Source organism: Poeciliopsis prolifica, unplaced genomic scaffold, assembly GCF_027474105.1.
Source record: "Poeciliopsis prolifica strain line A6 unplaced genomic scaffold, Auburn_PproV2 SCAFFOLD093, whole genome shotgun sequence".
NCBI lineage: Eukaryota > Metazoa > Chordata > Actinopteri > Cyprinodontiformes > Poeciliidae > Poeciliopsis > Poeciliopsis prolifica.
The window spans coordinates 511,529-539,322 of NW_026562468.1; the positions used below are offsets into that span (position 1 = coordinate 511,529).

The 27,794-nt window shown below is 38.3% G+C and overlaps 1 protein-coding gene across 1 annotated transcript; it reads right to left on the reverse strand.

The window, feature by feature from the left end:
* Window positions 1-128: 128 nt before the first annotated feature.
* gxylt2 (glucoside xylosyltransferase 2) lies at window positions 129-27,718 on the reverse strand. Its single transcript, XM_055022961.1, has 7 exons — window positions 27,285-27,718; window positions 21,778-21,970; window positions 18,831-18,962; window positions 9,712-9,963; window positions 9,353-9,476; window positions 7,446-7,618; window positions 129-2,377 (listed from the first exon to the last, which is right to left on the reverse strand). The coding sequence occupies exons 1-7, from the start codon at window positions 27,569-27,571 to the stop codon at window positions 2,201-2,203; spliced, it is 1,338 nt and encodes a 445-aa protein (XP_054878936.1). The 5' UTR covers window positions 27,572-27,718; the 3' UTR covers window positions 129-2,200.
* Window positions 27,719-27,794: the final 76 nt, after the last annotated feature.

Sequence of the window (27,794 nt, forward strand, 5' to 3'; positions counted from 1 at the left end):
AATGCATCAAGATGAGCGTATTTAATCTTTAAATAGAACCATACTTGCAGCATATTTGAAATTACCCCTCAGGACAAACAAGTTTTTTTTAATAACATATAGTGTAAGAAAAATTGGACTGAAGCAGCTTCAAAACATTATATTGTTTTATTTAAAAACATGTGGACTGTATTTCAAATTTGCAAATTGAGATATGTGATACAATTACACTATTATAACATAAAAAAACGACTCAGGCACACCACAAACCTTCAAGCAGAGACACTTTTTCAAACACACACACTTCCAAATCTTCTGATAGTAAACATGGTACACAATAATATTTTTATGGCACATTCTCACCCAAAGTTCATAAAAAACTTGCACATTTGGTTTGATTTAAGTAAAGCAAACTTGCTTAAAATGTGTACATTCACTTAAAAAGAATAATAATAAAAACCTGTTTTAATGTCACAAAGTGCATTTTAAGGATCTGTCTTCAACATAAAAAATCATATTTAATTTACTGTGTTATAGTTAATACTGATAGTGGCATTATGAAAAAGATCCTAAATTATTGGATTGTTCTCGTTTACATGCCTATGATTCAAAATACTGCTAAAAGGTTCATATTTCTGAAAGTTACTTGTTTGTTGTTAAATATTGCCTGAAAAGTGAGAAAAAAATAACAATTTGGAAAATGCATAACAAAAAAATATACCTAAAAATATTCTTCTGCGTTTTTGATGAGGTGCTACCTACATTTTTTTTTTACCCACAGCATTTTATGCAATACATTCTTATTTTTGTAGAACAAGATGGAAAAAAAAGGCAAAAATATTCTGTTGCATAATTGATCAGCATTGTGCCTTTGTTTAAACAGTCATTCTCCTTGAACTACACATATTTTGTCAAATTATAACCACAATGCGGCCTGATATGATTTTTTATGACAGACCAACACAAAACACTGCATATCTGAAGTGAAACGAAAGAACTGAGGTAATAATAGATAACCAATTTTCTACTTTTTTATCCAGTGCAAAAATGTAAAATTTTTCAACATTTAATTTGAATTGCAAGGTAAAAGTAATTCACAGTGGAGCTTTGCATATATATTTAAAAAAAATTTATAGCACCTGACAGATTTTGAAGTAATTTTTCTATTGCAAATATCAAGAATTGTAATTGTATTGCTAATGAAAGCATTATAAATATGAGTGCACTGATAAATTGCCCCCAATTTTCTTTATTTTGGAACATTGGTGATCAGCCAATACTTACATGAGAAACCAAATTCATCCACAGATCTCATATACCTCAACAAATCTGAAAATCAACCTTTTGTTCTTTGGGGGAGGGAGGGCTGACGGGTCACATCTGCATGGGTGGTTAAAATAGTCACCCCTCTGTTCTCAACTTTTGGATTGAGAGTTTTTTTTTTTTTTGTTAGTAAAAAAAATGGTATTGGCTAAAATCGGTCCAGCTTTCTAAATAAGCCAGAAATAAGATCAAAACTTTTTGATGCAGTTTATTTTTTACATGTTTGACCAACGCAGTCAACCTATTATTTTTGTCAGTTTTAGTTTCTTCATTATTTTACATTGGCTGTCATATTTCTAATTGCACCCACTTAAATTAAACTTGTACTATTTTATATGTTTCACCAACCTTGTTAAGCTGTTCTGTATTTAAACGAGCTATAGTGGTGCAGTTATCAAATTTGTAATTCAGTACACTTATGTCTGTGTTTAAAAAAAGACTGATTATGTCAATTCAGCATTGTTTTTGTGTACTGTATCAGCTGATTCTAAATCTTATATATTGTTATCAGTATCGAAAGTTAAAAAAGTCAATCGGTGCATTCTTAGGTCAAGGAACACTCTGCAATGTGAGAAGAATGGGCAAAAATTTGGTTGGAGAAAGTATTGAGTAAGAGGCTTAATCAAACTCCTTTGTGTTGGTCCACCCTAATAAAACACATTAAAGCTTGGCATTGCAACATAGCAAAATATGAAATACCAGTTAAAGGGGGTGGAAAAACTTTAGCAAGGCACTGTCTGTTCATTCCACCAAATCATCGCAGTCCATCGTCTTGTAAAGTAACCCATTCCAGGAGGTCCATAGTGTCCAGCACTACCAATCCACACACCCTCCAGTTTAATTCGACATATCTTGTTGCTGCTCATAATCCACAGGAAGACCAGCTCTCCAACCATAGTCACTTGCGGTGTCTCACATGGTGCACCACATTTGCCTCAAACACCGTCTTCATCGCCTTTTCAATCTGCTTGAGGAAGACCTGGGGAATCCGACCACACAGAGTGTTGACAGTGTCCAAGAACTTGTTCTGGATGGGATAAAAGAGTGACTGGAACATGTTGTCCTCGAAGGGGAACTGTGGAGAAACAGTCAGTTATCAGTATCTATTCCCAAAGCTATTTCAGTGTAATTACGGGAGGAGAAACTTGTTGAGCCATAAAAATTTATAAAGATGCTCAGAGCTCAGGATAAAAGTACCCCGGCCGCAAAAAAACTAATAAGCGTCCGAATGAAGCTAGCAACAATGTGGCTGGCCAACGAGTTGAGAGCCCCGGAACAACCATGGACTCGGATGGAGTACTTAAGGTATCAATGATTTATTTGAAGATGGTCTTAAAGGGGGACAATGGAAAACCAAAACAAGACATCGATCGTTTGGGACAATATTGTCACTGATGACTAGCTGAGCTGATCCGCTTAGCTAGTTGATCCGCTAGCTGAGAGGATCGACAAGGCAGACGTCAACGTGCATCAAGCGGACAACTGGGCAAAGGTGGCAACTGAGGCCCTGGGCTCCTGCTTCGAGCAGCAGAGGAAACTCCAGTTTAAGTGCTTTAGTTAGAGTCCCACTCCAGAAGAAACGTTTGTGTCTTTCGGATCCCTGAAGGATTGGAGGGTAACTGTATCATTCACACTCATGCTGCAATATTATTGAATGCATTATGAATAATGCATCCAGAACTTTCATCTCACCCTCATTGTTGTGCTCTCGCTCTTGTTATCTGGATTTGCCCCCTGGCTTTGCTCTGGTTGGATAGTTTCTGGTTGTCTATCTGGATCTCAGCCCACGCCTGTATTACAGATTCCCCACCCACTCTATATCCTCCTACGGATAAATTTTCTGTTCACTGACTCTTCATGTATGACCGCAGCCCGTCTGATTGGATTTGGATTAGGAATTATCCTTTTGGTGAACATGGAGGGGACCAAAGCAGATAGCAAGAGCGCCACCCCGCATCAACGCTCCTCCTACCCGGGTTCTCACTCCTGAGCCCTCCATCAGTGCACCATCTGAAAAAAAGCTGGCATATCTTCTATGCATCAAAGGACACTTTCAAAAAACATTGGTGTAAATAATTTACATATTAGAGCAATAGAATCATGAGATCTAACATTTTGTAATGTTGTTTTTCTCCTACTAAATTACAAATCAGTGCCCTAAGTTCTGTGTGCTTTGAATGTTTTACTGTAATAATGGAAAAGGTTAAATAAAGAGTATTTTTAAAAAAAGAATTCATCAGTCTGTAAACGGCATTTACAAATTCTGTCAGGAGGGGTGGGGTATGGTTTGTGTATTAATCATAAATTACATTCCGCCTCATCTCTAAGAGGCTTATCTTTGCTGCCAGCAAAACTGCCATCTGAAATTAAAAAACTGACCCAGATTGTTAATGTGAGCTCAAGAAAATCAACATCACCCAGTCGACAGCCAGCCTGAGAGATTTTTTTCAATGAGCCCTTTCTTGTAAGCGAAAGAAGCAGTCCCACCTTTTTCAGCTAACTGTTGTGAAGTGTGAGATGTTTTTCTATCAGTGTTTGCATAACAAAAAGATAATGATGTCCAACCACATAGTACAATGCTTTACACAAGCCTTCATGTCACTTCAACAATTGGCTTTTGCCAGTCTCACAGCATTCGTCACCTTGAATCTAAAGACAAATGTATTTCTTTAGGAGAGTCTTGCTGCTTTCTGATCACTTCAACTTTAGAAGTGATCAAACTTTTGCTATTTGATTATGGGTGAACAATTTACATGTATGTGCTGCATGTATTTGCTGCATATATGTGCTACATGTTTGTGCTGCATGTATGTGCTACATGTTTGTGCTGCATGTATGTGCTGCATGTATGTGCTACATGTATGTGCTGCATGTATGTGCTGCATGTTTGTGCTACATGTATGTGCTACATGTTTGTGCTACATGTATGTGCTACATGTTTGTGCTACATGTATGTGCTGCATGTATGTGCTACATGTTTGTGCTGCATGTATTTGCTGCATATATGTGCTACATGTTTGTGCTGCATGTATGTGCTACATGTATGTGCTGCATGTATGTGCTACATGTATGTGCTACATGTTTGTGCTGCATGTATGTGCTACATGTTTGTGCTGCATGTATGTGCTACATGTTTGTGCTGCATGTATGTGCTGCATGTATGTGCTGCATGTATGTGCTACATGTTTGTGCTGCATGTATGTGCTACATGTATGTGCTACATGTTTGTGCTGCATGTATGTGCTGCATGTATGTGCTGCATGTATGTGCTACATGTTTGTGCTACATGTTTGTGCTGCATGTATGTGCTACATGTTTGTGCTGCATGTATGTGCTACATGTATGTGCTGCATGTTTGTGCTGCATGTATGTGCTACATGTATGTGCTGCATGTATGTGCTACATGTATGTGCTACATGTATGTGCTGCATGTATGTGCTGCATGTATGTGCTACGTATTTGTGCTGCATGTATGTGCTACATGTATGTGCTGCATGTTTGTGCTGCATGTATGTGCTACATGTATGTGCTACATGTTTGTGCTACATGTTTGTGCTGCATGTATGTGCTACATGTTTGTGCTACATGTTTGTGCTGCATGTATTAGCTGCATGTATGTGCTACATGTTTGTGCTGCATGTATGTGCTACATGTATGTGCTGCATGTATGTCCTGCATGTATGTGCTACATGTATGTGCTGCATGTATGTGCTGCATGTATGTGCTACATGTATGTGCTGCATGTATGTGTTGCATGTATGTGCTGCATGTATGTGCTACATGTTTGTGCTGCATGTATGTGCTATATGTCTGTGCTGCATGTTTGTGCTGCATGTATGTGCTACATGTATGTGCTGCATGTATGTGCTACATGTTTGTGCTGCATGTATGTGCTGCATGTATTTGCTGCATATATGTGCTACATGTTTGTGCTGCATGTGCTACATGTATGTGCTACATGTTTGTGCTGCATGTATGTGCTGCATGTATGTGCTACATGTTTGTGCTACATCTTTGTGCTGCATGTATGTGCTGCATGTATGTGCTACATGTATGTGCTACATGTTTGTGCTGCATGTATGTGCTGCATGTATGTGCTACATATTTGTGCTGCATGTATGTGCTACATGTATGTGCTGCATGTATGTGCTACATGTTTGTGCTGCATGTATGTGCTGCATGTATGTACTACATGTTTGTGCTGCATGTATGTGTTACATGTTTGTGCTGCATGTATGTGCTACATGTTTGTGCTGCATGTATGTGCTACATGTATGTGCTGCATGTATGTGCTACATGTTTGTGCTACATGTATGTGCTACGTGTATGTGCTACATGTATGTGCTACATGTTTGTGCTACATGTTTGTGCTGCATGTATGTGCTGCATGTATGTGCTACATGTATGTGCTACATGTTTGTGCTGCATGTATGTGCTACATGTTTGTGCTGCATGTATGTGCTACATGTTTGTGCTACATGTTTGTGCTACATGTTTGTGCTACATGTATGTGCTGCATGTATGTGCTACATGTTTGTGCTACATGTTTGTGCTGCATGTATGTGCTACATGTTTGTGCTACATGTATGTGCTGCATGTATGTGCTACATGTATGTGCTGCATGTATGTGCTACATGTATGTGTACACACATGTAGCACATACATGTCTTACTGCATCTTCTTTTTTATTCTTTTTGCAGCCATGAGGAACATCAACATCTGATGAAATCACTCTTTACGTGGTCTGACTGATGCACTTCAAACCAGTAGAGAGAAGCACATCTAATTCACATTTTCTTTTTTGCAAGATTTAAATTTTTTTTTCAAAATTCACATCATAATTGCATAGAAACAATAGTGACTGATGAAGCGTTTGCTAAGACCTTTTCAGCTTTCCAACCAATCGAACATCATGAATGACAGAACATTTTGAAAAAACATAATTATGGTATTTGATTTTAAAGAAAGTTCTAAAGTCATGAGGCACATTGAAGATGATGCTGAATTACAAATTGCATATGGTGGTAAATTTGTCTCAATATTATTCAATCAAGCAAAAATATTGCAATGGAATATTTGATATTGGAAAAAACATTTTGTCTAAAAACAAATTTTTAATTTCAAATTACTCATTTTTGTCTCATGAAGAGAAAAAGCTACTTGCAAAACATAAACTGTAATTGGCACAGGACAGAAGTCTTTGGTTGCGATTCTTGAACTTTTGGTTTCGTTGCTGGCTTTTTTTGGTTGAACTCAAGAGTTTTAATTGCTGGAAAATGAACATCCTGGGTGGGGCATAAAGACGTGTTAGTGCTGACTGACCCAGCTCTGAACTGTGCCCTAAACAACCAATTGTAAACCAATTACTTGACCAATTAATAACTTGGTCAAGTAATGGTGACATACTTCCATTTAAATTCAGGCCACGTCAATCATTTCCGGTTGAGCTGAGGAAACTGGCAAGACTCAGATATCTTTAATGTGAGACATGTTTGACCGGCAGTTGTCACTACTGATAGTCCTTTATCAACAAAGCTTAATTGATCACAGCAAACTTCAAAAGAACAGCAATTTAACTCATAGCATAACATGGAAAAAGGCATTCAAAATAATGCAATTCAAAATAAAACTATATTTTGTAGATTTGTTCTAAAGAAGTATGTTTCTTTTTTTCTGTTACAGTGTAAGACATACACTGCAACATTAATAAGAAATACAGAAATTATGTGAATATCCTGCTTCAGCCTGTGATTTGCAAGCTTGGTTTTCCATTTTGCAACTGGAAGTAAGTATATATTTGGAGTTACACTGGCTCGCCAAAAACAGCAAGCATCAAAACCAAAAATTTGAGAATTGCAACTAAAGATTTCTGACATGCGCAAATAAAAGTTTATATTTTGCAAAGAACTTTTTCTCTTCATGTGACAAAAATAAGTGATTTTAATTAAAAAATAGTTTTTAGTCAAATTTCTTTCTTCCAAAATGAAATATTCCACTACAAAACAAAAACAAATTCATTACAATTCAAGAATTTGACAACAACTTGTTTTTTAATTGATATTTGCTTTGGTTGATTGAATAATATTGAGACAAATTTTCATCTAAAAATATATATTTTTTTGTTTTTATCCACCTGTACTTACATTATGTATTGCATCATAGACTACTTTAAACGCAGGCTGCTTGTCGTCATGATAAACTCCACGGTTGCCATGGAGAATAGACACGCCTTCCTGTTCAGCTCCTTTACAGTTACTCCCATACATGCAGTGGTCAGGTCTGTAGTTCCACTGGCAGGGAAAGATATAAAGATTCTCTGCAACAGAAGAAAAAAAAAAGTACACATCGTCACATGTTCAGATTTAAAACATTTGCTGAAGTGTAAACATCCCTGTTACAAAACCTGCTTTTTGCAGGGGAGAAAAAGACATTTTAAAACAATTTCCACCTTAATGTGACATAAATTCTGTACAATTAAACTAAAAAGCAAACAAATCTAGTTAATTAAGCTGTCTTAGTAGTACATTTCTTGGCATTTATTAATTTTACAACCTTTAGCTATGGAGATAGTCTATAATTAAGCTACAAATGATCTAAATCGGCGGTTTTCAAAGTGTGAGGCGCGCCTCCCCTGGGGGGCGCCAGAGCACATTAGGGGAGGCGCGGTGCGAGGGAAAAAATAAACCGAAGAAGAAGCTATCCGCTTGCTGTCTACTGATGTGAGAGAAAAAAAATGGACAAATTTTTAGTAAACGTGCTCAACCCCTTCACTTCAACCTATCTCTGCGAATGTGGGTTTTCCGCACTCGCAATGATTAGAAATAAATCCCGGTCAAGGTGCTGGTTGAAAATGATCTGCCGGTATACCGCTCCACAGTGCAACTCCGCATTAACCGGATTTGCGCATCAAAAGCACAAGCACATTGTCCCCACTAAAACTAAGGTGAGCTGAACAGTAATGTTGCCATGTTGCCAATTTAGTTAAAATCATACATAAAATTAGTTACACATGATTCAGGACTGTGATAGAAAAAGAAAGGGTGCGCATAGCGTGCGTAAATGTTTTTTTTTCCTTTGTATGCCTCCGCTCTTTCATACAGCACGCTCTTTTAGCTCGAGATAAATTGTTTGTTTAAATTGTTTAGATGAGCCACAAAAAGAGCTCCACAATTGTGTAACTGTTTAGGTTTTTGATTTATTTTTTAATTTTAAGGAAATGTGCAACATTTACAGATGTGTTCCAAAGATCTGATCAAAATGTTTTTGTTAAGATGTGAAAACACTGTTGGTATCAAACATTAAACTCAGAAGCTCAGATGTAACGTTTGTTTGAGAAAACGGTTGAAAAATGAGTTTGGGGTTGTTCTTATCATTAGAAAAATGAAAAAAGGGCATATTTACCATCCAAAGGCCCTGATAAAATAATTGAAATGGGAGAAAATGTTTTAAAATGTTCATGTGTTAAATTTCATTCAGATAAAGTGTCATTTTAAAAGATGAGATGGTTCTAAGCTATTAGGTGTTTTGTAGTGGCATTTGTTTGTGTGTGGGTTGATTATTAGGGGGGTGGGGGGGGGCAGAAGGCATTGTGCTCCTTGAAGGGGGGGCTCACTATTTCATACTTTGAAAACCCCTGATCTAAATGAACCTTACTGTAAAGGTATCAATTATTAGGAAAGTTTAAAAAATTGACAGCAATATTTCTATTGCATATTCATTAATAACTTGGTCAAATATGGAAAAACAAAGATATTAGTGTAAATTTGCATTTCACTGAAATTGATCTGAAGGACATTGGGCTTTGATTCTACACTGTTGTTTGGCAGCTAGCATACAGCCGCTGCATCTGAGAAGTTAATGCCCACATTTGACAGCTGTAGCAGAAACTCGGTCTACACCTGCAGCCATGACAAGGACGGCTTTAAAAGACTGTAGCATTAGTGAGCAGAGCAGAGTATGCTTTTCAGCCTTTAGTACAGAATGTTTCAGAGGAGTTTTGGTTTCTTTCTCCACATTAGATGTGATGAATAAAGTGAAACAAACACTGCACCTGGGTTATAGTGGAAGATAATATTGAGGAGATCCTGGTCTCCCCACGTTATGTGGTTCTTGTACTTCTGGTAAAGCGGATGAAGAAGATCTTTCCACAACAGACCGCCAGCAGTCAGGCTACTCTGCAAGAGAAAGACGAGGAGAAAGAAAGTCATCAAAGAGGCAGGACATTTGTATTCCACTTTCCAAGTGATGCCCGTAGAGACGCTGAGGCATGATGTCTGTGTGGTGATCTGGAAAGTCTTGTTCAGAGCCACTCTGAGCACTTAGTGGTGGAGGAATAAATTACAGGCCACTGTTTATATATAGTGTGTTTATCACAGCATAGAATTACGGGGGGCTGTGTTCGGAGCTCACCTTAAACAGCGTTCTGCGGATCCTTGTCAGGTTCATGAGCATCACGCCAGAGTTGACCCCAGTCACTCCGTAGAAAGGGTGCCGGGCAAAGCGGCTGTACCAGCCGATCTTGGGCACCTCGTGCTCTGGAGCCATGGCTGCCAGCTGGGACTCATTAAAAGACTTGAGGAACATCCAGATATCATCCATAGGACGCAGAAACAGAACATCGGTGTCCACATAAAGCAATGAGTCCACATCATTCAGGATTACCTGGAGGCAGCAGTAGCACATAACAGGGATGCAAACAATTAATCAACTTACCATTGTCAATTAATGGCTTATTAGATTAAAATTTGTTCCAATTGATTAACTAATGTCTCATTAACATCAACTTTGAAATTGGAATAAGTTTGTAATTTCTTTTGTGATTTGGATTTTTCTTTTAAAACTAACTGCTGTTTTTGAAGATATTTCATAGAAAAAAAAAAACTTTCAATAAATTAAGTATTGTAGTTTGGCCACCTAAATGAAACTCTTATATCTTTCTGTGTTTTTTTTCTATTAAGGGATAATTGCAGTAATGAAGACAGAGAAACTCCTTGTCATTCTATTCCATATAGATTATATTATGAGTTGTTGTTGAACTTATTTAGATCAGGGTAAAATACATTGCTTTTGAAATTTTCTTTCCCTACTACACGTTGTGTGACAGGCTCAACTGAAGTGACTTCTGGAGACTAAGAGTCCGGCAGCGCTCAGGCTTCGTTATGAGGTATAATGAACTTAGGTTTCTAATAAAACAGGGTTGTCAAAATTATTTTATAATTTAACAAGAGAAGACAAACTTTTTTAAAATTTATTTTCTACTCCTTTAATTAATCAAATCATAAACTTAAAACTTTCCGTATGTATTCAGGATATGTTTGATGTGAAACTTCTGACTGTGGCACACACACACCCACACACACACGCACACACATGCTCACCCCCACATACCCCCACACACAAACAATGCTATGCAAGAGTGAAGCAGTGTAGTGGAACTGTAAAGGTTGGGAGCTGCAGTGTGGAGCCATACTGTCAGAAGAGACAATGTTAACGTTTTTGGAGTATTCTTCTTTACAAAATACAATATTTTGCATGTGCAATATTCATCAGACTAAAAGGAACTACTTACAAATAATAACCAATTCCCACACTGATGCAATTTTAAGTCAGGTTGCAGGTCTTTTTTCTTTTGCAGCTGACTCAGCAATTTTGCAGGATGGAGCCTGGATCTGCATGCTTTTTTATTCCAAATTCCACTATAACTTTCCATTGTTTTCCACCAGCAGCTTTCTTGTTGGGTTCATGTTCCCTGTTAATCAGCCAGCTGCAACAGCTAATCAAAGTTTTGCAAAAAAAAAAAAAAAAAAAAAAAGCTTCCGGTTTGCCATGTGGACAGCGTAGAGTAGCAACGGACTGCTGTGGGAAAATCCAGTCTTTGGATTAAATTCACCCCACAGAAAGCTAATTCTACGCCACCTGTCAATACAAAAACATCTTGGTTATTGTTTTTGATTATTTATCCACTAGTAATGAAATGTAAGAGCACAAAATGAAATAAGAAGGGAGGATGCTCGCTTACGGTAAAGGCTGTCACCACACTGCTTCAGCAACACGGTGAGGATCTGAAATCTGAGTTCAAATTTTCTGCAAACATGCTGAGTTCCAAGATAGACCAGGTGCGGTGGCATACTGGAGGAGACAATGCTTTCACTCCCATTTTCAGGTTAAGGCATGAAGGGTCTCCATACTGACCAGCCAGAATACTCAGTTTGAGGCCTATATCATGGTAGCTGATAAACATGGCAGGTTTATTATAGTAAGTGGGAAACTGTACGGCACTCTGGTCACCCTGATCAATGTTTACGCTTCTAATACAGATGATGAAAATTTTTTTAAACAACTATTTTCTTGTGTGGCGTACTTTAAATCCTGACAAGAGGAAGTACTCATACTTTTCACATGTACGCAAAACCTATTCGAGAATCAATCATTTTATTACAGATACTAAATGGCTACAGCAGATACGTTCCTGTGAATGTCAAGTTATTTCAGACTAAGCCCGACTCACTCTATCCCCGTCCCTTCCTCACTTCCCCCTAAGAACTAGACCAGGGGTGGGCAAACTTTTTGACTTGCGGGCCAGAACCGGTTCTAAAATTTGACAGAGGGGCCGGGCCAGGAGCATTGGGACATGCAATGTAATTTATTAAACCTGGGTATTGAAATGCATGGAAAACACACAATTGAAGGTGCAAATTTAAAGAAATCAACATTTAGTGGAAAAAGATCAATGGAATCACTTTCAACATTCAGAACATATTATAATGATGCTAACACTGTAGCTAGTTCCGTCAAACAGGGTTTATTAAAAATAAGAACAGGAGCTGCTATTATTATGGCTGCAGCTCCTAACAAACTGCTTCACTCCCTGACAGCTTAACTGACAACAGAACTCTTGCTGCTCCTCCCCCACATGACAGACCAACCAATCACGTGTGAGTGGGAGTCAGCAGTCAGACAGCGGAAGTACATAACGCTACATGTAACAATAAGCAACACAATGTAACTTTTAACATATAACCATGTGAACCCCAGCAAAACTAAAACATAGAATCGTTACAATATTATCACCCAACGACAGAAAGGGGTATTTAAAATGAGAGCGATGTGCGGCATGTTAGTTAAGCTACTGTACCGCTGCCGCGTAAATGCTAAAGTTGCTATTTTTTTCATCAGACAGTAAAGAAACTCACATCTCAGTGGGGACAGTGTTGTTCTCCTTTTTTTGCCAGTGCATCAAAGTCTGGAGTTAGTTTCGTTGTGGCAATTCTCAGAATCGATCTGAGGTGTTGGTCAGTTAACCGGATCTGTGACGGGCTTTGTTGATGTTCATGACGCTGAAAGTCTGCGTGTCGAGCCAAACAATACCAGCATCTTCTGTGCCATCCTCCGGAGGTTTGGAAATGTGGCTTCGAAGCATAAAAGTCATTCAGTTTAAGAGATCTGAACTTCTCTTTTGAGACGGAGTCAGACTGGAGATCGATCAGCTCCAATTACACCTCATGCGGTGCTGTTTCGGGGTCTTGTGACAGGGGACAGGACACAAGAGATCTGCTGTCTCTACCATGCATTCTTTCAAAAATTCCCCTTCGGAGAAAGGCTTGCTAGCTGTAGCGTCCCGGTTGAATGGATGGTCTCTCAAACTGATGGTTCACAACGTTTATTTAATGCCTTTTTATGTGAACACACCGTAAGAGCTACAGAACATACAAATAAAATACATTAATAACTCAAACAGTGTTGTTTTCACATTTTACTTTAACATATAAATCACTTTTCTTACATTCTGTAATTAAACCTGTCATAAAGTGCAACATATTAACTGTTAACGGTTAATCAACGAATATTAGTGCCGTATAACATTTTACAGTAAAACTAAATATATATTTACATATTAAAAACTCTCACCTTGTTCCCATCAACCAAGCGCCAACCAACTGACTGTCTATACTCTAATCTGAACTACTCCTTTATTAGCTTTACTCCAACCTGAGCGCTCTCTTTCTGCGCGATGACCAGCAGTTAATTGTCTAAAGTTGGCGTCACACTTCACCACTCTTCCGTTTCAAACCCTTTCAAAATAAAAGCATAAATTCTTATGTTAACAAATACTCGTTTTTAAATGAGGAAACACAAAATACTAATAAGGTCATTTACACTAGCCTTTGCTAACTTGAATGCCAGCAGAAAACTTGCCTTGGTACTTGACTCTTGAATCGCAGATTGTTGCAGAGTCTGTAAATTAGCTGCCAACCTCTGAGCAGTAGCCGCCCGTTCTTGTGTTGACTGCTTGCTAGCGTAGTTAGCATGCTTTGCGGCCAAGTGACGGCTGATATTGTACTCTTTGAAAACTGCAACCGTTCTTGGCATATCAGACATACAGCCGTTGATCGGACATCAGTAAAAAATATTTTGTTGTCCACTCCTTTTTAAACACTCGGCACTCAGCCTCCACTTTTCTTTTCTTTGGTCCGCTCATTTTTACCGAAGGGGGAAACGGCAGCTGGAAAGTTACTCTCCAACAAAGATCAATGACTAGTGCGCCATCTATCGGGGAACGATGGTATTGCAAGGGCAAGGGAAATGAATGAGATTTTTACACTTCCATGGGTTTTTACTATAATTTGGACAAGTTTGGCGGGCCGGATTAAAAAGACTAACGGGCCGTATATGGCCCGGGGGCCGTAGTTTGCCCATGTCTGAACTAGACCATGGCCTTTTAATTCAACCCTAATGTCGGATGAAAATTTTGTAAAGTTTATTCAGGATGAGATACGTTTCTTTTGTGCTACTAACTCTTCCCAAGAGACCTCCAGCCTTGTGGTATGAGATGCCTTTCATGCCTACATCAGAGGCCAGATTACTGCCTATTCAGCAAAAATGTAAAAACAGTCCATCTATGAACACAACTACCTAATTCAACAAATCAAAGAGGTTGATGTAAAATATGCTCTGAATCAGTGTCCTGACTGTCCAAAAGACATACTGAACTTAAAACAAGGCTTGACCTGCTGACAACACACTCAGCTGAACGCCTGCTTTTACACAACAAATCCAAATTTTATGTGCATGGAGACAAACCTGATAAACTATTAGCATCCATGCTCAAGGGCTCTAGGGCAAGGCAAACTATTTTCAGAATTCGAAAACAAGATGACAGTATAGTCACAGATCATGGTCAAATTAATTATACATTTAGATACTCCGACAAGGAGTATCTAAATGTATGTATCTAAAAGCTTACAATCACAAACCAATGCTAACAGGACTGATGACTTTGTAGCTAAACTTCACATTCCCATATTTTCACCAGAACTTAAGAACAGGTTAGATCACATGTGTCAAACTCAAGGCCCGGGGGCCAAATCCGGCCCGCCGTAGCGTTTTATGTGGCCCTCCACAGTCTAGACTAAACACTAAGAGTGATTAAATATTATATTATCAATCATATCAATACAGTTTTTATCTGTTTACTGCCAATATATATCAATCAATCCCTCCAGTTTCTTGAGAATTTAGTTGATGTATGATTATAGTCCATGATTTATACAGCGAGTAAATAAACAGTCACATTTATTATTAGTTCCTGAAGGGACTGAAAAGATCTTCAATAATATTATGTCATTTTAAGAATTCATTGACATATCAGTTTGTTAACAGCTTTTATCAACACATTCTGGCACAACCGGCCCTTTAAGAGCCTTCATAATCTTGATTTGGCCCAAAACAAAAATGAGTTTGACACACCTGGGTTAGATGAACCCATCTCCCAGGCAGAAGTCTCCCCAGCAATAGCCTCAATGCAGTCTGGTAAATGCTCAGGATGGTCTCCCCTCAGAATTTTTCAAACAATTCTCAGACTCAGTCTCTGTGTAGCTCAGCTCCACCTTTACTGATTGTTTCCAACATGGATCCCTCCCTCAATCGTTTTACAAAGCTTTTATCACACTTATTTCAAAAAAGGGCAAGAATCCAGTGGAATGTACCTCATACAGGCCTATCCTCATACAGTTGTCAAAATTTTAGCCAAAATTCTTTCCCGTAGACACGAAACTGTTTATACATTGGTTATTTCAAAAGACCAATTAGTGCTGACCTTCATTAAAGGTCGCCACTCATATTTTAATATTAGAAGGCTGGCTAATATTATTTCTTCCAGCACCACAGATTCGGCTGAGTGTGTTGTCTGAAAAAGCCTTTGACCGGGTTGAGTTTGATTGTCTTTTTGTAGTCCTTAGTAGATTTGGCTTTGGAGGAAACTTCATTTCATGGATTAAACCAGCAACCACCTGCCACAGTTCGTACCAATTTTAAGACCTTAAAACCATTTAGAGTTCTATGTTCTTTGATAAATTGTATGTTTAATTTTCTATGTTCTTTGATAAATTGTATGTTTCATGCTCATTTTATACATTTTCAACACATTTTAAGAAGTTGAGTGCTGTATGTTGATTGAATCAAGGAATGCTCATGGCCTCTGGAGCCCATGGACCACGGGGGTCCAGACATGGACCACAGGAGGCCAAGTGGAACTTGTTCTGTATGTTGATTGAATTGGGCAGGGAAGTAACATTCTGATTGGCTAACCCGTCTGGAAGAGGGGAAATGGCCATTCCCTTCTTTCATTCGAGGTTGTTTTAGTAATGAGTATAAAAAGCAGAAAAGTCCCATTGTTGAGTTAGAGTCAGAGTAGCGTAGGAGTAGAGTACGGACGCCCAATTACGTGTTGCTGCAGCTCTTCCTGAACTGTCGACTCTCCGGTTCACTGTGTCACGGTAAGAGCGGATTGAAAGAATCTAAGCATTGCGTATTGTTTGTTGTGTGAATGAATTTGCTGTAATCTGTGGCGGAATAAAAGGACACATTTATTCTAGCAGAACAGCGTCTTGTCATTATTTATCACCGATCACCCGCGATCCTGCTTAAAATTTCACAAAACAGCTCCTCTGCCATTTAGAATAGAAAGACAAAAATTCAAAATTTGCTCAACTTGCTCAAAGAGAATTTGATTCAACTGTTGAACCAAGTGAAGGGATCCTCATAATGTGGATGTCCTTTTGGGACGTATTAACTCAATTAAAATGAATATACAGTTAGGGCCAGAAATATTTGGACAGTAACACAATATTTGTGAGTTGGGCTCTGCATGCCACCGCATTGGATTTGAAATGAAACCTCTACAACAGAATTCAAGTGCAGATTGTAACGTTTAATTTAAAGGGTTGAACAAAAATATGTGATAGAAAATGTAGGAATTATACACATTTGTTTACAAACACTCCACATTTTAGGAGCTCAAAAGTAATTGGACATATAAACATAACCCAAACAAAAAAGTTTTTTCTCAATATTTTGTTGCGAATCCTTTGGAGGCAATCACTGCCTTAAGTCTGGAACCCATGGACATCACCAAACGCTGGGTTTCCTCCTTCTTAATGCTTTGCCAGGCCTTTACAGCCGCAGCCTTCAGGTCTTGCTTGTTAGTGGGTCTTTCCGTCTGAAGTCTGGATTTGAGCAAGTGAAATGCATGCTCAATTGGGTTAAGATCTGGTGATTGACTTGGCCATTGCAGAATATTCCACCTTTTTGCTCTCATGAACTCCTGGGTAGCTTTGGCTGTATGCTTGGGGTCATTATCCATCTGTACTGTGAAGCGCCGTCCGATCAACTTTGCAGCATTTGGCTGAATCTGGGCTGACAGTATATCCCGGTACACTTCAGAATTCATCCGGCTACTCTTGTCTGCTGTTATGTCATCAATAAACACAAGTAACCCAGTGCCATTGAAAGCCATGCATGCCCATGCCATCACGTTGCCTCCACCATGTTTTACAGAGGATGTGGTGTGCCTTGGATCATGTGCCGTTCCCTTTCTTCTCCAAACTTTTTTCTTCCCATCATTCTGGTACAGGTTGATCTTTGTCTCATCTGTCCATAGAATACTTTTCCAGAACTGGGCTGGCTTCTTGAGGTGTTTTTGGGCAAATTAACTCTGGCCTGTCTATTTTTGGAATTGATGAATGGTTTGCATCTACATGTGAACCCTTTGTATTTGCTTTCATGGAGTCTTCTCTTTACTGTTGACTTAGAGACAGATACACCTACTTCTCTGAGAGTGTTCTGGACCTCAGTTGATGTTGTGAACTGGTTCTTCTTCACCAAAGAAAGTATGCGGCGATCATCCACCACTGTTGTCTTCCGTGGACGCCCAGGCCTTTTTGAGTTCCCAAGCTCACCAGTCAATTCCTTTTTCCTCAGAATGTACCAGACTGTTGATTTTGCTACTTCAAGCATGTCTGCTATCTCTCTGATGGATTTTTTCCTTTTTTTCAGCCTCAGGATGTTCTGCTTCACCTCAATTGAGAGCTCCTTTGACCGCATGTTGTCTGGTCACAGCAACAGCTTCCAAATGCAAAACCACACACATGGAAACAACCCCAGACCTTTTAACTACTTACTTGATTACAGGTTAACGAGGGAAAGGCCTTTTGAGTTACTTGCAGCCTTTGGAGTCCATTGTCCAATTACTTTTGGTCCCTTGAAAAAGAGGAGGCTCTGCATTACAGAGCTATGATTCCTAAACCCTTTCTCCGATTTGGATGTGGAAACTCTCATATTGCAGCTGGGAGTGTGCACTTTCAGCCCATATTATATATAAATTGTATTTCTGAACATATTTTTGTCAACAGCTAAAATAACAAAACCTGTGTCACTGTCCAAATATTTCTGGCCCTAACTGTACTACCCACATTTCTGTCCCTCTTTCAGGCATTACCTATTTTTATTCCTAAAACTTTTTTTAATGAACGAGACTTGACTTTTTTGTCTTTCATTTGGCATGGTAAATGTCCAAAACTTAATAAATTACAACTCCAAAAATTCAGTGGTGAGGGGTTGCCTTTACCAGCCTCTAAACAACAGGCACTGGCATTTTGCTCACTGTTAGTGAGGCGCACAGTCCTGACCAGGTGGAAGGTGCTGCTGCTCCAACTCACAAGCAGTGGTTATGTGACCTTATGTCGTGTTTGAAACTGGAAAGAATTCAATGCTCTCTTTTTGTTTGTGTGTTTATTTTACTTTGTACTTGAAACTGTAATATGTTGACTCTGACTTGTTAAACTTTACCTGCTTGTTTTGGGGTTAATAGTAACTGATTGCTTTGAAGTAAGAGGAGAACATTACAAATCTGCTGCACCAGCATAATGTCCCTTTCATTGCTAGAAAGCCAACTGCTATTTCAATGGAAAATGGCCTGAAAAGAAAAATCAATACCAGAACACAAGCTCCGCTTAATAAAATCGTTGGTATCCGTCTCTAGAGACAAGTCTGTTTCTTTGAGTGTGCACTGTAGACAAACGTGAGAAGTCACCCATGTAATTAATTATATTCATAAACTATACCTAGAATTAACTGGTGAAGCGGGAAAACAATATGTTTGTCTAAAAGAGAAAAAAATGATCTGCTTGCTAACGTACTAGTGACATTAAGCATGTTGAGGATATAAGATGAGAAATTTGCTGTGGTCTTACAGGTAGGAAGAGTCTCTGAGCAGCACAGGGTTTGAAGAGCTTCTTCCACTCTTCAGCGTCGCCCACAGAGAAAGAGATGGGATAGATGCTGTACTGGAACCGAGCTGAGACCAACTGAGGCCACTGGTTCAGCTGCATAGGAAGATATACACGTCTCATGAAAATATATTTCAAATAACGGAAGTAAGAGATGTAAGAGATTGGCTGGTGACTGAGACAGAGCAAAAATACGCTTAATGACTGAGGATTTCATAATCACAGATAGTAGCTGTGTTTCCATTGACCCTACCATTGCGCAATTTGAAATTTAAAAAAATAAATTTGCTTAAGAAATAAACCAATTTAGAAAAAAATTGTTTTTCAATAAAAGGTTCGAGCTATATAAATGAAAGTAATTTTATTTATATAGCACATTTTCAGCAACAATGGAATTCAAAGTGCTTCACATAAATTAGATAACAAACCAAAGGAAAGAAAAAACAAAAATTATAACCCATGTTTAAGAATAAGTAATTAGTTGAGAGTTCTTTAGCCCGTATTGAAATTGGATTATTTTGCAAAACTCCATTGGAAACATTTTCTTCACATCACGAGTCATCTGATGAACAACCAGATGTTGCCATTTCCGCAAACCACAAGGAGAAGATGATCCGAAAGAGTTGGAGGATGATGATGTGACATGTTTTTTAAATCACTTATTGTGTGAACAAACTTATCCACGTGTAATTTTAATTGGGTTTCTTATTTAATAGAAAAACTGCACAAGTTTGCAAAATTTAGTTTTTTTGACAAAGCAGAAAATTTACAGTTTTGCACACATTTGTAATGGAAACACAACTTAAAAAGGTTGATACTGTTTTCCAATCAGTGAACGCACCATACTTAAATGCCAGTACTTCATGCTCACTCTTCAGTATTGAAGATAATATTGAAAGAAGACTCAGTTAGTTACTTTCTTTATTACTGATTTTCAAAAATCACTCAGAGAAGGCACAAAAGCTAAAGAAAATATCTAGAAAGGAAATTGTACTGCAGTTTCTTTCAAACACGATGTAAAAGGAAAGCGGAGCACACAGCAGCAAAGTTGCTTTTTTTAGTAAATTTAAAAAGAACAATTTGATTTGTCCAGAAAATGGGACATAATACATTTTAAAATGTTAGTGCTATTTTGGAAATTGTTTTGGATTGTTTGATTGTAAACAAACAGGATGCTGACCCTTAATCGAGCTAATCGCGCAAATTGAGAGATGCTGGAGTTTAGATAAGACAAAATATTAACTGTCATAATTTTCTATTTTGTGAAATAAATTTAAACCCAGCTTCTGGCAGTTTTTTTTTATTAATCCCTCTGTCTAATAACAACATGGAGGCTTTTGCTATTACCTGTAGTTTTCAGTGATGTAGAGAAGAAAGTATGATACAGGGCTCTGTGATTTGGTTTTTTTTTAAACTGTCACTGAAAAAAACTTCCAATAAATGTAATTTTAAAATCAGAATTTAAGGTTAAATTCTCACTTTGATCTCAGGACACTGAAATTAAAGTCAGAATTTTTTTTTGCATAGTCCTAATTTAGTAAACCTTTTAATGATTTAATAACATTGGCAAAATATTTAAAATATTTCCGACTTGGTAAAATTGGTGGATAGCTAAGTTTTTATTGTATACTTTGTATATTTTTAATGTATTTTTCTCCATGCTTGCTCATAACATAACAGATTATAATTGGTATCATACTGCTATTCAAAAGAAAAAACTTCAACAAAAAAAATATAGGATTTGAATGACTGGCAGAATCGTCTGATCGCGGTTTGAGCATCGCAAATTGTAGTTGTTAAGCTAGAGCAGAAACGACTCAAAGTTGTGAAAAATTGGGTGGACTAGCACTTTAGCCATTTACTGAATCAGAAGCTATGTTCAGAAGCTAACTTTAGCTTTGTATACAAAACAAGTAAGAGTATAAGGCTTTCTGTAGTGGCAGCTCAAGAAATATTTTTCTGCAGGTGCTAAGGGATAGGTAAGCGGTTTACTGAGGGTGCTATGAAGGATCTTATTTTTTTCTTAGTTATCAATACACATTTTATGACAGGCTTTACAAGAGCGCATAGGTTGTTTCGAGTCTATCATGGTGGAGTGAGCGGAGTTTTCAAGAGAGTGACATCATATTGGTTTTCTTTATTAACTTGTGTTTATTTGCCTATTTAAAGGTTTGATTTAACCATCAGTAAGTGTCCTTATGAATCCTAAATAACCGTTATAATTGGTGGCCGATTGAGTGGTACACCTCAAGAAATAAATTTTACAGAAGCTACAGCCTAAATAAAGAATAGATTAAAATAGCTGAAGGTCAAGCTCGTACAAAGTGAATATGTCTTTGCTAATCAGTGAATTTTGGTCCAGAACTGTCTTTGAGAGCCACAAGGCCTTGGCAAGCACCTACCTTGAGTCTCTTAGCACTGTGGCTGCTCCTACTCTCCTCCCTGTTCAAAGCCAGCATATGTGCAACATTATCCAAGCCCAGACTCCCATAATTCCCCTTTTTTCCTCCCAAACAACAGTCAAAACACAGCGGCACTGATTCAGCACGCACAAAGGGAGGCTTGTAAACGCAACATTTGAATGAATGCTTCAGTGTTCAGTTTGAAGTTCATTAATTTGAATTGTTTATCTTGCTGGTGACTTACAACATTACTGGAAAAATCCCACACCACGTAAGGTTGATCTAAAAATACAATATGTTCCTATTTTGAGACAAAACATCAATATCTGCCTGTAAGAAGTGAGAAGAAGTGGTATTTCCAGGAAAAAGACACACCAGAGATATGAAAACCTAAGGTCTTTTCATGTAATTGTTGTGTGCATTGACTCCCTGGTTCCAGTGTGACATTATTGAGCCATTTAACAATTTGTACACATACTCCTAGAATTTGCATGATGAAGGTCTCTTACCCTTTCTTCAAACTGAGGGGCCAAGGAGTCCTCTGTAAAAATGTGAAACTTGATCTTCTTCAAGCTGAATAGCAAGGCTGACTTGAGCATTGTGAGGGTCTCGTCCAGACGTTTCCCACAAGCCACCACAGCTAAGTGCATGACTTCCTCAGGCTGCCTGCGCTTGGTCACAGGTCGGATCACGCTGCCTGCCCTGGAATACACAAGAGAAAAAAAGCTTAAGATATGAAACAAAAATGAATGATCAATAACATAATAACATTAATAATCCAGATATGAAGAAATTACTGCCAGAGTCTATTTGGCATGTCAAGTTTTTAAACCTACATGTGTTTATAGATATCAGGAATGAGAAAGATGATCATTTCCTGTGTTGGTTATTGAATAGTTTATATACTGCAAGATTTTAATACTAGTATGTGCAGAAAGCCATGTCTTTTTCTGAAAATATATTACAAAAGAAACCAAAGTTAGGTTGCAATTAGAAACCTACACTCAGTAAAATTAATTTAGATATTTGAAAAATCATAAGGCCTTGTTTGGCATTTACTTCATTTACTTGAGTCAATGTTATATTTTTTAAAGTTAGAAATAGAGTTTTCAATACCAAAATTTCTTTTCACGTTCATTTGAAGCAGTCATCATTTTGGCACCAAATGAGTATACAATCCACAGTGTTTGTCTGCGTCAGCATTACTTTTGTCCAGATGTCCTAATCTATTCTATTGACTGGATCAACTGACACTCTAATATGGACTTAAAATTGTATTAAGGTATTTATTGCAACAATGACCAATGAGGATAAAAAAGTATTCACAACTTCCCTGCAGTCTTTTTTATAGCTCTTACTGCATACAAGTACTGTTCTTAAAAGACAAACCCAACTTCAAAATAGTCAACTTCAGGACAACAGGTACATAAAGATGTGAGATTTTGTGGCTAAACTCCAAGTTATGTATAATTAATTATGTATTAGATTTTCTAATTTATTGATTTGTATTGACGCTCTCATGAATCAAGCCACAAAGGAGCTTTGTAACCACCTGAGCAACCTCATCTGCAGAGATTGGAGGCCGACCCAGAGTCCCCAGGCTGAATCCAACAATCTCATTCATCATAAGGGATCCTATTCTGCAGAGACCTGGTCTTCATTTACTGAGTTTGTAAAAAACACAAACGTCTCATGAAGCTAAAGAAACTTTTCTGAGACTAATTGGGAGCCTTGCCCAATTTAGTAGTTTCCATGTGCTATGTAGGTAACTGCACCTCCTCCAAAGGCAAACCCACCCACAATGCTTTTATTTTTCTTTGTACATGCATTCATGTGTCTATATATATATATATATATATATATATATATATATATATATATATATATATATATATATATATATATATATATATATAATTATATATATATATATATATATATATATATATATATATATATAAAGGAGCACGAGAAACTGGAGAAATACCAGGGCCTCAGGGAAGAACTGGAGAGGGCCTGGAAGGTGAAGACCACAGTGGTGCCTGTGGTCATCGGGGCCCTCGGGGCAGTAACCCCCAAACTGGAGCAGTGGCTACAACAGATCCCAGGAACAACATCAGACATCCCAGTCCACCTCAAGCTCCCAGGCCTCTGGTAGAGGACCCGAGCTCAGAGGATAAGAACCACCCGCGGTGGGTGAGAAGGGAATTTTATATATATACATAGTTATTTATTGTTGTATGTTTAATCTTATTTCTTTATTTTAATTTTTATTGTGTACTATCCTAGGAATCAATAAAGTATTATTATCTTATCTAATTTTGTCTTATATACACATTTATTTACTTTTTCCCTCTGTTTTGGGTTGCTTTGTCTATGCTTTGTGAACATGTTAACATACTTCTGTATGTTAAATTGAAAAAATAGACAAAGTTCTAAAAAAAAAAGGAAAAAAAGAGACTAAACAGAAATGTGTCTTTGTTTGGCAAACGTGACGTGCCGTGCACAGCGGACCACTTTTGAAGGACTGCTCCCCACATCTGGAAGTAGTCTGGTGACTGCAACTGAAGCCATTGCATTCACCAGAGAGACAGCAGGATATGAGCTCTCTGTCTGCAAAGCAGCACCACAGCAAGTTTTATTAAACATGCAAAGAAAAGAAGGGCAAACGTTTACAGCATGATTAACAATAATGTGGAAGAAAAACTGAGAATGCAGAGGGAACAACCAGAGCAACAGCTGTGCCACAGCACAACGTCATAGTTTTTAGCTATTAGAATGGAACTGGGTCATTTAATGTACTCTGAAGCTGCAGGAATCAAAGACGTTCTCTGAACATCTGAGGAAGGAACAAAGCAGAGTTATTTCATACAAGTGATTCCTTAATCAATCGACGAAGGAATGGAAGTGGCATTATTTTCCACTGTAAAGTCTGAATAAAGATCTGCTACTGTTAGCTGTTATATATGTACTGTACTTTGTTTCAATTTTCTGAGTTCAATAAAAATCAGATTAAGGTTGGGAACATATATTAAATAGCAAAAGTATTGGAAATTTTTTATTACAGCAAAATTTCTTCTCTATTAATGTTGAAATCAGAATTGGTGGAAAACAGCATAATAATTACCAATGCTCACCCAGATTGATCATGACTGTCACAAAGCTAAGCAGAAAACCTAAAAAATATTTTAAGCTGTGGTTAGCTGTGCAAGATGCTGGATTCTGCTCTGGCTGTTGCACTATACTGAGACATATTTCACAGATGTATTGGAGCTCTACCAGACAGTAGACTTTCACTTGTAACACCTCCTTAAAGCTGCAGCATGTAACTTAAAAAAAAATATATATATATATGACCTCACACGAGATAGATAATCTATGAAAAAAATTGAGCTCCTCTGCCTTCTCCAGGTGCAGAACCAGCACAAAACAGTTAGCCATGCTCGCAGGCAGTTTTCAACTAGAATTGTTCATTTTAATGCAACCTGCATTTGACTTTGAATGAATGTTTCCTAAAGTAACATTTATCAGTAATTTCTGAACACACATATACAGCAGACTTCTCCTGACTTCTCATTCACCATGAGAGTCTCATCAGCACATCAGGCTGGCTACTCAGGCAAGCAGGGAGATCTCAAAACACCCAGAGCAGAGAGAGAGCTCAGTCATGCAAGATGACATTTTTATGGCTCTGCGTAATGCCACGGTGAGGGGATGACTTCTTTACTGCCAGAAACGCTGCTTAACTATAGTTGAAGTGACAGGGCAAGAGATTTGTTTTAACACAAAACATCAACAGAAATATAATCCTATACATGAACATATGAATGAAAGAAGGCAGTGTCTCAAACCAAATGCTGAGGTAAGACACACCAGAGATATGATGGTTGATGGATGTCAGGAGAAAGACTGTTTTGCCCCCAACACCAAAGCAGAGATGAATAAGTACTACTTGAAATCATGAACACTTGTCACCTCTTGTTGACTGTGATGCATGGCGGTAGAAGTTGAATGGTTTGGGCTAGCAGAGCCACTGGGTCATTCACCACAGTTTTTCAATAACTCAGTACTCCTCTGCATACCAAAGTATTCTAGCATACAGTGTGAAAGTGTTTCACTAGTCAAATACAACATCTGAGTCACAAATTGACTGAGATTTTGCAACAAACAGCCACATACTTCAAGGAAATGACGGAGTATTTCAAAGAAGCATGCAGTCATGAAGTAAATCTTTTAAGGAAGTGTTGCAAAGATGTTTTTACACACGACTATCAACAGCAGATAACTTTTTGACTTAGGCTTGACTAAATATATGGGATACAAGAAAAAATCAGCTGGAGTCTCCATTTCAGCTTGACCAGTCACCCAGAAGTTAAATGATTTGTTAAATCAGCATATCATATTGTCATATCAATCGCAGACATGAGAATCGAACTGAATCGAAATTTGTATCATGACAGACTTTGTCATATCAAGACATATCATCATCTAAACACATCAGTAAGGCAACATCAGTTTTATTATTGCCACATTTTAACTACCAACACTAATTTTGCTAATTCCTTCTATAAGATGTTCAACATGACATAAAATGTTGACTCAGAATATTTTTTTCCTAGTTTTAAATGATCAAAAACCATGTTTTACGGTGGCTGCCTCACACACATAGTGTGATGTCAGCCGGTTTATAGTTGCCAAGCAAGCCAAAGCTTTACAAAAACCGCAGATTGAATATCTAGTATAAATGACTAAATAATTGTTTTAAAAGTATGAAAAATGTTTGTTCTTTGAGCAAAACTGTGATAACAGTTGTAATTGTGAGGATGAGGGGATAAACCTATTTTTGGCTGCGGAAGTGATGTGATGTGTCCAGAGGAAATTTAAAGATTAAAACTTGAACATGTGTTCGTTCATCTGGTGAGTCTTGCAGGAAATCTGTCTGGCGTTCCGACTTATAGACAAACAGAACAGCGGATTCACCACAGAATAGGGATTGAAAAAGACAAGCATGAGTAATTTCTATCCCAGAATATCAATCTGGCACTGCTTGAACAATCCCATCCAAGCATCGTCTGTAGCAAAAAATAAATAAAATCCGATCCTTTTCTTCATTGCCTCCTCTAATCTTAGCACACTCTGGAACATTTCTCTTATTTCCTCTCCTTTTTTTCTCTAAGCGGGCCCACCGGTGACCCCTTTCCACCCATCTCCCTTATCAACTCCAAGCACACGCAACAGCGGCGTGCCTTCTGCAAGGACGCAAAGGACTTTTCCTCAGTGCAATGCCTTGATGGCTCTTTATCTAGCGAGCGGCGTCTGGGGGCTCCAGCCCTGGCGTCTGTGCTGAATACATATTACGGTAGAGGAGTTTCTCCACTTGTGACGCTGTCAGTCAGACTGAAGGTGAAAGCACAAGGGATGCATGAGGCTCAAGAACATAAAAAACTGGGTCCATCCTGTAAAGCAGAAAGCGAAAGTGACGTTCCAAGACGGATCAGACATTTTCTGTAACTCCCCAAAAAGAGAAAAAGAACAGTAAAATAAATAAATTAAAAAATAGATCAGATAATCTTCAGATGAACAGGATGGGCTTCCTTTATATGCTGCTTCTAATAATATCTCATTCAGTCGGTTTGTACATGAGTGCATTTACTTTTTTATTATTATTAATACAAAATCTGTATATCAAATCACTTTTGCAGCTTTGAGTCAATAGAAGAATGAGATGACGGCCTGGTTCTTACAAAATGGGGTAACATGATGAACATACTGACAGTAGAGGATGATTTATTGCCTCCTGTAGTGTCTCTGCACACATTACCATACATTTATACATATTTTCAGCCAAATACGATACATTATGTTAAATGCACACAAGGGAGAACCTTTGCAGATGAAGCTTCGCCCTTGATCACAAATTTTTAAAATAGAGGAATTTAGTTTAAAAAGAGACTGAAGAAAGAATGATGAGAAGGTTGGCTCCTAAGCAAAGAGAAGCACAAACTGTCCTCTTTACCTTTTTGCATTCACGCTGCCCTCTCTTCCAGTCGCCTTGCCCTCTTTTCGCCCCACACGCTCGCCGACTCCCGTGGCCGATTTTCTGACCAACTTCGCCACGGCATCACTTCCCACATAATCGGAGAGAAGCGAAGGTGGGAATCTGTCGACCTCCTCCAACTCCCGATCCCCTCTAACTTCCTTCGGCGGCGGCTCGTCCGCGCCACCGTTCCCCCCGAAGAAGTACAGAAGTAGAAAAACTCCAAAACCCACGGCGATCGCAACGACTTTGCAGTGGATCCGCATGTTGATAAGGACTTGTTGCGGGTGGAAGAAGCGACGGCCGTGGCAGAGCTCATGTCTACGGCGGAGGGCGAGCGGCCCAACTTGGCATTTTTGTCACCGCGCCCCGCTCGCAATTTTCGGCAGATGATGATGGAGAGCAGAGTGCGGATTCTCAGTCCATGGAGGGATTTTGTCGGCGGAGGAGGGGTTTCTACGGTTTTACCGTAATGATGCACGTACAGCT

Coding starts and splice junctions, on each gene's coding strand:
- gxylt2 (XM_055022961.1), bottom strand. CDS start 27,571: ATGCGGATCCACTGCAAAGTCGTTGCGATCGCCGTGGGTTTTGGAGTT. Junction 9,477..9,711: donor TCCGCAGAACGCTGTTTAAG/GTGAGCTCCGAA, acceptor TTTCTCTTGCAG/AGTAGCCTGACTGCTGGCGG. Junction 7,619..9,352: donor TATCTTCCACTATAACCCAG/GTGCAGTGTTTG, acceptor CTTCTGTTGCAG/AGAATCTTTATATCTTTCCC.